The 12679-nt window shown below is 43.3% G+C and overlaps 1 protein-coding gene across 1 annotated transcript in view; it reads left to right on the top strand.

The window, feature by feature from the left end:
• The window catches only part of LOC105895740 (XK-related protein 6), a 31966-nt gene extending 29180 nt beyond the window's left edge, over positions 1–2786 (top strand). Inside the window, exons 2-3 of the mRNA XM_012822418.3 lie at positions 1252–1448; positions 1809–2786. Coding sequence (XP_012677872.2) covers positions 1252–1448; positions 1809–2767 — 1156 coding nt within the window. The 3' untranslated portion in view covers positions 2768–2786. The remainder of the gene's footprint in view (positions 1–1251; positions 1449–1808) is intronic.
• The last annotated feature ends 9893 nt before the right edge of the window (positions 2787–12679 follow it).

The raw sequence follows: 12679 nt of genomic DNA on the forward strand, positions 1-12679 counted from the left end.
CTCCACTCATTTAATATAATATATATGTGCATATATGGCTTTACTGTGAGGAACACTTTAAATAAGGCCTGCTGAGCCTGAGCATGTGGGATTTTGTACAAATGAATGCGTTTGTGTATGTGGCGGTAATTACTGGTGCGGCTGTACATTCCATTGGCACGTGTGCATCGTGACAAATGTGCTGGTGAGTGTATAATGTGTGTGTCTCGTACGCTCACACTTCCATCTGCTCGAGCTGTTTTCCCAGCGCATAAATAATTCACAGACGTGACCCACTCGTCTCCTCCATTGCTGGGCTGCCGTGCCGGAGGCTTGCGCTCCATCTTACTGGTGGAGGGTTTACAGATGGCCTCCGTGGATCCCCCCCCGCTCTCGAGTGGGTTCCAGCAGCTGGGTACAGCTCTAGGGAGTGGAGGAACCGGAGAGGAACACCTCTCCTCCGGGGGAACACCTCTACTCCCCGCCACAGGGCCAGGAGTGGGGTGTGAGTTTCCAGTGTGAGGGGCTGGTATTGCTTGTGGTGTGGTTTTCCAGAAGATTTTGAGACACAACATCGTTTTTAATGTCATGGTGGTTGGTGTTTTACAGCAAAAATGAACATAATCGAGTGGGAGGTTTTTTTTTTTTTTTTTTTTAGTAGGAGTATATCTGAGATATTGAGTAAAAAGGCAGGTTTTCAAGAGAAACGTTTTTGTGGGTGGGTAGGAGTGAATGTAGTCTTTCGTGAGATTTCTAACCACAGTGGCTGTGATCTTGGTGATGCTAAGGGACTTGCTGCCATTCTCAAGTGCAACACTAGACTGCCAGGGTGTGGGAGCTGAGACTAAGCAGGGCTGAGTTGTGGCCGCTGGAGAAGGAGAAGGAGGAGGAGGAGGAGGAGGAGAAGGAGGGGGAGGTGAGAAACAGGATGGGTCCGCTGTCTATGTGTGATGATGGGGACTCTCGAGATCAGATGATGCATATTCTGGTGTCATCACCGATAATGAGCCTGGGCTTATGGGATATTAAGGTTTGTGCTGCTGGAGTGTATCTGCAGCACGCTACAGTCTGAAGGGCTTCACATGTTCACACTGTGTTTCCTAACCATGTCCCCACCTGCTTGTGTTCAACTCTCAATGCAGACACACATCTTCAATCTCTCTCCGGTTGCTTTTTCTGTTCTGTGTGAATGTCGGGATCTGCCTACGCCCACAGACCTTTGGCCTGACCTTTTTGACCTCTGACCTCTGGGTTTTCCCCCCCAATCCGCAGGTACATCCGCACCATGTACCTGGGCATCATGAGCCGTCGGCAGCAGGAGCACCGGCGGCGCTTCTACTGGGCCATGATGTACGAGTATGCCGACGTCAACATGCTGCGCCTGCTGGAGACCTTCCTGGAGAGTGCTCCCCAGCTGGTGCTGCAGCTCAGCATCATGATCCAGAAGAACCGCGCGGAGACCCTGCAGTGTAAGGACCCGTCCAGTCTGCTGTGTTCAGTCTGGGTTCAGTTCAGTCTCAATTACTCTTTGTGAGAACGGCTGGACATAATGAAAGGAAATGTTCACCTACCCCGTTAATTGCTGTCCAAGCCTCATCATGGCGTCTATGTTCTCTGTTCTTAGACTTCATGATCATGTAAAAATGGCTAAATATAATGAAATGAATTGTCAAGGAATCCCATAAATGAGTCTCTGAGCCATCTCCCATCTTTATGCTCTCTGTTGTCTCACACGTGCGTGTGTGTGTGTGTGTGTGTGTGTGTGTGTGTGCATATGTGTGTGTGTGTGTGTGTGTGTGCGTGCGTGCGTGTGTTTCTTGACTGTGTAGGTGTGTCCTCCGTGGCGTCGCTGATGTCTCTGGCCTGGGTGCTGGCGTCCTACCACAAGCTCCTGCGCGACTCGCGCGACGACAAGAAGAGCATGAGCTACCGCGGCGCGCTGGTCCACATCTTCTGGCGCCTGTTCACCATCTCGTCCCGCGTGCTCTCCTTCGCCCTGTTCGCCTCCATCTTCCACATCTACTTCGGCATCTTCGTGATGGTGCACTGGTGCGCCATGGCCTTCTGGGTGGTGCACGGCGGCACCGACTTCTGCATGTCCAAATGGGAGGAGGTGCTCTTCAACATGGTGGTGGGCATCGTCTACATCTTCTGCTGGTTCAACGTGAAGGAGGGCCGGACTCGCTACCGCATGGTGGCCTACTACTTCCTGGTGCTGGCGGAGAACACGGTGCTCACCTGCCTGTGGTACGCGTACCGCGACCCGCTCACCACGGACTCCTACGCCGTGCCGGTGCTGTGCGGCGTCTACATGAGCTTCGCCTCGGGCGTCTTCTTCATGGGCCTCTACTACGGCGCGCTGCACCCCATGGGCCCGCGGGTCCGCCTGGAGGATGGCTCCTGCTGCACCCAGCTGCTCTGGGGCATGCCACTGCCCCCCGAGGCCGAGCCCATGGCCCCGTCCCAGGCCACGCCCAGCCGGCGCTCCATGGGGGGCGACATGCAGCTGGACGAGGACGAGGTGGCGACCGACTCCTGCCTCCCCGTGTTCCAGGTGCGCTCCCCCGAGCAGCCCTCGGGCTCCAGCCGCCACTACCGGATGGAGGGGCCGCTCATCAAGATCGACATGCCCCGGAAGCGCTATCCTGCCTGGGATGCGCATTTTGTGGACCGCAGGCTGCGAAGGACCATAAACATCCTCCAGTTCATCACCCCCACGGCTGTTGGCATCAGGTACAGGGACGGGCCGCTGCTGTACGAGCTCCTGCAGTACGAATCCTCCCTGTGATGGCCGGCGCTCTCGCTCCCCCCCCCCCCCCCCGACACCTCTTACCCCTCTCTCTCTCTCTCCATCTCTCTCTCTGTCTTTCCTCTGTCTACGTTTATAATTGCCAATCTCAGTTTGTTTCTCTCTCTGTCATTTTCGTTGAATTGTTTTATCAAGCAATTATATTTTCTATGGGTATTCATTTTTTGTGCCAAACAGAAGGTGGCATGTCATTCAAGTTCAATCGATGTGATTCCTTTGTGTAGATAAAAAAAAGGGGAAAAATATGTTGCATAAGTGTTGCACAGAAAGCTTTTTCTCATTCTCCCTGTGGGTAACTGTGAGTGTAAATATTTTCTATATGTAAAGTCTATTGTGTTTTTGAGATCTCTGTTTAAGAAGACATATGTGGTTTGCTATCGGGGGGCGGGGGCGGCTAGGTCTCTCTCTCCCTCACTGGGGTTGCAGTCATACAGTATGTTTTTTCCTGCATGGGGGAGGATCTGTATGTGCTTCTCTGATTGGGGGAGGGTCTGTGCGTGCTCCTCTGATTGGTGAAGGAATTGTATGTGCTCACCTGATTGGAGGAAGGGTTGTATGTGTTCACCTGATTGGTGGAAGAATTTTGTACGTGTTCCTTATTGGTTTTGTGTCTGTGATCTTGGATGTTTACAACCAGATAAAGCTCACTCAGTGGGAATGATGGAGGCAGCACATAAGGTCTGCCTGTACACACCTTCATTACTTTGTGTTAACTGAGTGGACTCCCAGCACAACGTAACCTACAATCAATTGATCCATAAAAACATTAGATATCAAAATCAAATGTTCGCCCTAGAATGCCAAGAAACTGTATGGAGGTAGATTTTTTTCTCAGTGAAAGCACAAATTTGCAGGATGCCTGCTGTTCCGTGAAGTCAATACTGCCCTCTACAGGAAGAAGCCTGTACTGAGGACTCACCAAATCCCCCCCTCTTTGACAAATCACACTGGCGTTATCTCTGCTTGCCTTAATAACCCCTCCTGTTTCCAAGAGTATATCATTCTGGAGTTAAATGGAGATCACTGATAACAATATATGGCACAACTGACCATCTCCAGTTTATTTTTCAATGTATCTCAGCACCGTAGATGTGGGCTTTAGAAAATCCTGGCCCTAAGCCATGATGATAGCACTGTATGCCTAAACTTATCAGATCTCTCTCACAGTGTAGAAGGTTTGTGCCAAAGCTCTTAATCTAACCATGTTTTAATTATAGTATCATAGAGATCAGGTGGAACAAAATACATAAAAACAACTTAATTGTATCGAGAAACTACATCAATAATTACATGTTTTTTTGTTTTTTAAATGTATGTAATACATAATACATACATAAATGCAGGGTCTTTGACAGAAAGCACAATGTTTAACCAATGGCACATCAAAGTTGTGACGAAGGCGATTTTGGTCCATATCCAAACTTTTTTTTCTTGCTTACCAAAGGGCTTTCTTTCTATCTCTCTGAGAGCAACAACAGACATTAATTGGAAAGCAACTAAACCAAGAAAAAGCACATTTTGGGCCCCTGTTTAACATTCCGCAGAGAATTCGCTCAGCATTCAACGAAGACCATATCTGACATTCTGATCTACAGGGACCATGTCCTCTCCATCATTCCCAGTCTTTTCCATGTGTTCTGTTCCATCTTTGTCATTATTCTGTTCTACTTATGAAAATGGGCTCGTTTTAAAGTAATAAAGTCATAAGGTGCAAACGCATGTCATGGGTTCTCAAGGGAACTCTGACATGCACAGCTGTCTAGAGAAAAAAAAAGCTCATCACTGTTTGCTGTACTTTTTTATTTTCATTTCAAAATGGTATGAATATTTCAAACAGGACTTAAAATGGAGGTGATGGTAGATGTGTATCTTTGCCTGAATATACCTGAAGCGCACACAGAATCACTAGCAGAGTCACAGGCGGCTACTGTGCTCTGCCCTCCCAGTCTGCTCCGAGGAGCTTCCAACCTCCTGGCACGCAGGGCTCACTGCCACTGGTAGTATCCACCAACACGCCAAAACCTAACCTGTTGGTTGACACCGCTGTTACACATGCACCTGTTCACTTTTGAAAAAGTGCATTTGGCCTCTGTCACCAAGTGTGTGGGATATCTGATCGAACTGCAAGGTTTCATTACAGTACCTCAGCTGAATCAACTGGTGCTATATTCCACCGCGGATCTCAGATGCCGAGGATGATCAGTGTTTAAAAGGCAGTTCTGTGTTCACCTGCTGCCCCCTTTAGTGTATTTGAGAGGTCTCAGTGTAGCATTGGGCTCACCTCTCTGGATCTTAGTAAAGTACGTTTTTAAGTTTTTAACGCAGCGCAAGCTATGCAAGTGCATGCCTTGCTGTTTCTGGCAGTGTGTCGTACCGGAATCCTATTTTTCTTCTCAAACCTTAAAAGAGAGAAATTACACTTACAAATTACACTTACAGTGTTGATTAGAAACCTGACTCAAGCAGAATCTTGAACTAGCAGAGGGAGTGGCAGGTGAGGGACAGCCAGCTTGTGAGCCTTTGTGCCTGCTAATGTCACCATGAGCAGGTTCCACACAGCTTGTGAGCCTTTGTGCCTGCTAATGTCACCATGAGCAGGTTCCACACAGCTTGTGAGCCTTTGTGACTGCTAATGTCACCATAAGCAGATTCCACGCTGTTTCCATCATCTGGGGCGAGGGGTTTCTTGCTAGGTGAGGCAGGAGGACGTGTGGGCCAACTACTGAGGAGACGGGAGGGATTCGTACCCTCGACCTCACAGGCTGGCTCTGCACCGCTCCGCCTCATTCCTAGTTGCTGCTAGCCCCTCCCCCACAGCAGTCTGTGGTACAGGTGTATTCTGACGCACAGATTCCTACCTTAAAAGGTTCTTTGTCATGTGGACTCATTTTGATGTTTCTTCTGACGTGTCCTATAAGTGTGGTGTAATGACGACGGTCTAGGTGGAGGTGACAATAGGTGGTCCAGTCTGGTCATGTGTGTACCCGAAAAAGAGAAATCCCCCACATCTCTCGATTCAATCTTCATCATCACAATCTGAGCCACAACTGGCCTGTGATTGTCACCTCTCTTGGTCCTGTTTTCGCTCTGTTGTGAGTGCTGTGCCTGTGTGTTTTGTTTCCACGGGTACAGATAGGTGAATCTCCCATTGTAAAGATGTTTAAATATATATATTTATCGTCAGTGACCTGCACCAAAAAAAAAAAAAAAGTTTGTATAGTTGGCTGCCCGGTGTGCTACCCTGTACGGGCCCATGGTGAGTCTCATGTCCTGTACTGTACGCCAACCAACGGGAGTCCCATCCCGGGTGCTACCACACTGTGACTGGTTTGCCTTCATCAGAAACTTCCGCACTACTCCCACTGTAAACAACGCACAACAACAATGACAATGTTATTACATTCAGACAGAGAGATGCTAATGTTGACAACTGCTGACAGTTTGGGTTGGTCCAATATTGTCTCACACATTAAAGACACATAGATAGAGAGTGAGGTTTAGCTTCCCAGTGGAAAATGCAATCTTACCACAGAACAACTGCATGGAGAAATCCAGGAAGTAATTCTTTTTGTTTTGCGCTGTAGTGGTGCTTAGCACTATTCCACATTTTCTTTTTGAAACACATAGTTGTCTTGGTCATTATTGATTTAATTCTATACTGAAAATAGAATCCCTCATTTTCAGAAAGGATAGTTTGTGTTAATGATGGATTGTTACTGTGAAGAACAGATCAGTGAGTGAATGGCTGTGACCAGCTAGTTTTGTAGATCACTGAAAGGTCTGTGCTGTAGTGATCTTAACAGTAACTCTGAAACACTCCAGACATTGCCTTTCGTGTCCTCGTTCATCCCGTTAGAATCATCTCCGTGGTGCCTTCCCTTATGTCGGTGCTTCTGACCGCCACGGCAACCAGTTCAGCCAACAACAATGCCAGTATTTTTGATGTGCCAATGCAGTTACAGGCAAAAAGACAACCAATCTGCTGTACATTACTAAGGCGTGGCGTACTAACATGAGAAGGAGTTGTTGATAAACAGTACATTCCAGTATTGCTGTTTTAGCATTTTGTGACTGTCCTCTGAGTATATGGGTGATAGCTAGAGCTAAAGTGGAAAGATAAAGCAATACTGGACATCAACCAGCAGCATAGAAATATTCATCTCTGCTTTGTCTTTCCATCTAGTAAAATGCTGTCACATCTGTCTTTTGTTTTTTGAAAAACCATGAGAGGTTATCACTGTGTTCTATTTCTGTGTTTATGAATCAAGATGTACTTTTAGTAAGTTTATTTTTCCTTAAGTTTGCCAAATGTATATTGTGCCATGGTTGAAATGAGTTCAACTTTTTATAGTTTTTTTAATATTTTTCTATAATTTGTTTTCCATGTACTGTATTAATGTGCTCCCCATGTCGTTGGGGGTTGGAAACCTTTACCTGAAGCGGTGCTAGGTGTATGCACTCAGTTAAGTAAGGTCCTCCATGTAGCTACCCTACACCCAAAGGTGCTCACTGGGTCACCCAAACGTGCTACCATGGAGCTGTGCAATTTGATGCCATCTCAGTGAAACATCCGCCTGGTGCTGTTAGCGTCCAACTTCTGAGGCTCAACGTTATCTTCACACTTGATGAACACCTCAAGTCACCTTGCCTCTCCTCTCCACCTCTCTCCACTCCTCTTCTCTTCCCTCCGTCTTCTACATGAGGCCTAGTTATAGAACTGTAGAATTGTAAAATAAGGTCTAATTGACAGATTTCCTGAACATTGGTCTAGTCTGGAAACACATTCTACTAGTCCCTGCTTATGTTTCCCTTAGAAGCACTCACAAATCCTGTGAACTTCCTGTAGGTTACATTGTCACTCCTGCTCTGCAACTCTTGTTCCACATGTAAAGTTCTTTGCCTATTTTTATTGTATGCCTGTTTATTGGATGTCCAGTATTACTCTATTCCTAAACATTTGGGAACAACATTGTCAAGGTGCTAAAAGTCAAACCTCTTTTTTTTTTCAAAATTAGTATTAGCCGTAGGATAAGTTCCTGTGAAGCCTTACTCTAGTTGGATCTATATAGATGAACACTCTGAGAACAAATACAGCTCGTACATAGGGGTTGGAATACCTGTACCTGTCAATGTAAATTTTTAAATTGTGTTTCATTTGTGTGTATATTTTTGTCTGGTGAAAGATTGCTTTTTGATAAAAAAAAAAAATTGAAATGTACATATATACTTCTGCCGTGGGCTTAATGACCCCAATCCTAACTCTAACCCTAACCCCTTTACTGTAACTCCAGCTCTTATTGGGGATGGGTTTTAAAACACACTTATATCTGTATTCTTTCTTTTCTCACTTAAGCTAACGCTTGGTTATTTAAGTTCTCCATCACCCAACCATTCAACTGCGTTTGGTTGGGTAAGCACAAAACATAGCTGGGTAAAAGCAGTGTATGATGTGAAGAAAGCTGTATAATATGCATGACGGGTGGACTAGACTTCATATCTGTCCTCAGACAACGTGTAAGGTTAGCATGGGATGTCTGAAGAGAACTGAATGTGTTTGGTTTTTAACCAACCTGTTTGGCTATGTTATTTCCGCCATATTACTTTTGTTGTAGACCAAATCTGTAGTGGATGTCCGCAAGATTTTATCAGATATCATAAACAATCAGTAAAGAAGATGTACAAATGATGACAAAGAAAAGTCTTAAAGTTGCTAGGCTAAATAACTGTATGCCCAAAAGGGAATGTATTACAACAGAAAGTTTTATTTTGGTGAGAAATAGTTCAATGCAGATAACTGTTGATTCATCAGACATTACATAAATGTGTTCAAATCATCACAACGTGTGTATTTTATCGCCTTGATGCAAAACCACTACTCCAAAACTATGCAATCAATTATTTCCTGCTCAGAAATCTATTTTACTTGATTGCCAATGCAGTCTCATGTGACAGAGGCTTTCTCACAGTTTTCTGGCTCTGTTAATCAGTCAAGATGAGGAAGGCAACAGAACTTACTCAGCAACAGAATTCAAACTAAACATGTAAGACCAATGCACACGTACCACATCGTGTAGTTATTATTTACGTATTTGTCAGTTCATCTCTGATGTCCATATTTCAGTACGTTGTGTGGGTGGACCTGATTTTAGAAGTGAACTCTGAGGTCCCAGGCGGCAGTATATCATGAGTTATAGTAGACACTGCACAGTGTTCGTCTGAGTCAGAGAATGCAGGACTCTTAAGTCTGTGGCTCTTATTTGAGAATCATCTCAAATCACATGTTCAGGAATGCCCATCTACAGATGAAACAACATATATGATTGCATTGCTCTGTTTCTCAAACTGTTCACCTCAGCACTGATGTGGTTACATAAAGAACGCCGCCAAAATGTCCAAGTTTTTTTGTTTGAATGGTGCAGGAAGTATTTTTGCACACTGGATTGTTAATTCTATATTTGCATGTTACATCTATGACTGTTTATTTTGGAATTTGCATCACTGTTTTTTTGTTGGTGAATTATTAAGCACATAGCTAGAGCTTTTCCTTATCGCACCATTGTGTCACATAAGCTGGTTCTGGTACAGCACCAAACCTGCCCCTTAAATACCAAAGCCATCTAAAAAAAAGAAAAGCCCTTTTGGTTCCTGTTTTGGGACCATACCAATGTGGTATCTTTAGATAGATAGAAACCATACAAATCTCAGATAAATGCTAACCTCATGACAGAATACACTGCATAATGCACAATGTCATGTCATCCTGGGTCCTTTGCTTCTGTTGTGCACTACATCTCTGGAGTGTACCTTTGAGGAATGCCGTGCCGTGTCTTTGCTTTCTGTTTTAAGTTTGATGCTATCTGAGAAGGAGGGGGACATCATCCTGCTGTACTCTGAGCAGCGCAATGATTTCAGCTGTCAGGGAGAACTATCCATTCAACTATCCTTCATTTCTAATCCAATAATGCACATTCTCACCTGCTGTACAATATGTAATATACTACAAATACTGAATGCGATAAAGTGATATTTTACTCAGTGCAATATATTTTTGACAGAACAATGGCATTTTGATATCATCTTTGCTGTGACCTTGGTATGAGAGGTGGTGCTTGTTGACGTGAGGCAGTTTTCAAACTGTAAACTGTGCGTCATCCATTATTGTCAGAATAGTTCAGAAATGTCACTGCTCTGGTGCCCTAGAGCTTTGTCCGCCCTCCAGGACCTTTCTCACCAAACCTCATTATTTGACCAGGGATTTGGTCAAACCTTTACCTCGTCCTCCCCACTCGCGCCGGTCACGCTCACTCTTAGACTACTCCTTACTTGGTTGTTCATATCAACAAGGAGGGCTGTCAATCTTGCAGTGCTGTTCCTCAAGTATCTATTTTTATATCAATAGCTACTATAAGTATGAAGGTATCATCATTATTAAACACACTTTTAGAAAGGGTTCCTAATGTAACTCCCATGTGAGACTTACTTAGAAGTTAAGACTTTCTTATCCGAAAGCACTTTTGCCTTTGGTTGATAATTAGTTACACTAATGAAATACATAGCTATACGGATCATGCTATGGTCAAGCAAGGGCTATATGATACAATTAAAAGTGCAATCACAAGTATTATTTTTGTACTGTGAAAAATAGTGTTCGTTACCTCATGGAAGAGTATGTGTTTCTGTCCTCTTCAGCGGAACAGAGAGACTCATGGGCTTCCACAGATCTCTATGAGCATTGGTCAGGAGACACTACTTCTCTATGGCATCCTCATTTCATTCTTCTCATCTGTTCTCCTCTCCTCTCCGCTCCTCCTCTCTCCTCTCCTTACCCTCCCTGCCTTTCCTCCTCCCCTATCTTGTCATTCCTAGAGTCAGACTTGCCATAGGGTGATGCTCCCTCTCCTTCATAACAAATTTTGACTCATGACTTGTCATGTTCAGACAATGTTGTTTCTTTAAATTGATTATTATTTTGTGGACCATAATTAAGTTAACCTAGGAATTAAAGGAATTACTACTACTCTTCCCTGAGACAGTCATTGATAAATCCTTTGTCATGCCATTTTCATGTTTCGTCCTTGAATTCATAAACTTTGTTAAATGTATGACATGGATAATATTTCTACAAAATTATTTTCATTTTTTATTTCAGCAATTCTGTTCATCATGAAATAACCTTTTCCTGTAATGATGAACTTGCAACGGTAATTATCATGTTGTTCAGGGGAAATATGTGCTAAAATCAAAACTTCGATGTAATACATGGACGTTTCAAGTTTTTATTTTATTGTTGGTCAGTTAAACTGGGAAGAAATGTAATTTTATCTTTAAAGAATACATGTACAAAAGATGACCCCTTTTTGTATGTAAATGGAACCCAGAACAGAATGTGTTCTGCTGTTCCATTTGGAGATATTAGCACAAAAATGAATGAGCTCTTTACTCAGTGGTGGTTGTCCTCTGATTGAAACAGTAGTTAAAACACTCTGTTGTCCTGCTAAATTGCACGACTGTAACTGGGTCGTTTAATTGTTGTGTTAAAGGATGTTCCCTGGTTTATTTATTTAATTCTTCATTTATTGATTGGTTATATTAATCTATTGTATTACCCACCAACAGTTTGACTTTATTTTGAATGTTAAAACAAAGAACTAAACATAGATATGAATAATGATGAAAATGTGTTTTGCTAGGGTTGTGTGATGTTGTTGTCAAAGAACCTGTATAAAATCCAAACTGTATATGATTTTATGAGATATTTCGCTGTCATGACGACTGCATCTTTGTAATTATTGAAATTCATTATGTCAGTGTTTCAATAGTTTCAGAATTTTGTTTAAAAAAAAAAAACCTAAAATGTAGTGAAGACGTCTGTGTTAACTTGCATGGGAAAGATGTACTTGGTGCAATAGGAAATGTGAAAGGTTTTAGCAGGGTTAGGCTGTTTAGTCATTGCTTTGATACAGAAAACTGTCTGTTACGGATTATTTCGACCTTGCTGTTGTAGACCTGGTTGTGTTGTCCTTCAAAGCCCACTCACTATACTATAATGCATCAATTCCAAGTGTCAGGGTGCCTATCAGTGGGCCACATTTATTAAAGATCACCATAAACATGTGCTTGTCTAGCACTTCATTGAATCTGGTCTCTGTGTGGAGCTAAGTAAACCATATTCATCAAGTGTGATTCACATGTGTACATGCTGCTGTTATAGATCATTAAACATGCAGCTCTGTCATATATCATTAAACGAGTGCTTGGAATATATGGCATTCGCCCACGTGATATACTTTTCCCGTACTGTTCTCCCATTGCTAGTTTTCTTGATACATATTTTAGGTTAGATGTTCCATATGAATTATTACTAGATTCAATTTTGCCCTGAATTTGAAAGGAGAAAACCCCCAAAATGTTGGAGTCCATGTAATGTTTTAGTCGATTGATGAGACACAAACTTAAGAATGAGGACATTTTTTGTCACTGGCTATGTCATAATTGTTTCCTTTAGTTGCCCTTTGACCTATCTCTGACATGTCCTTTCCCTGGTTTTAACCAGTAATCCAATTTCTCACTGCAAGATCTCTGTCGTCTCTCAGGACACTGATGAATGTATCTACAAACATGGATTTGCACCCACCTGATTTATTCAGTTCTCACCTGGTGATCCGCCTATCCCCACTCCCCATGTTGTTTCTAGTTTGTCTACTTTAATTGTCTCTTAAGTTAACATTGTATCAATGTATTATGGGATAGAAGAGCGTGTCAAGATTATTAAGTCAAAATGACAATGGATATGTCGTAATTTTACTGAACTTCATCATGCAAATTATTCTTTAAAGGTGCAGTCTGCCTTTCTAATCCCATACACTTTTGTCAAATTCAGCAAATTACTGA

Source organism: Clupea harengus, chromosome 14 (genome assembly GCF_900700415.2).
Source record: "Clupea harengus chromosome 14, Ch_v2.0.2, whole genome shotgun sequence".
NCBI classification, from domain to species: Eukaryota; Metazoa; Chordata; class Actinopteri; order Clupeiformes; family Clupeidae; genus Clupea; species Clupea harengus.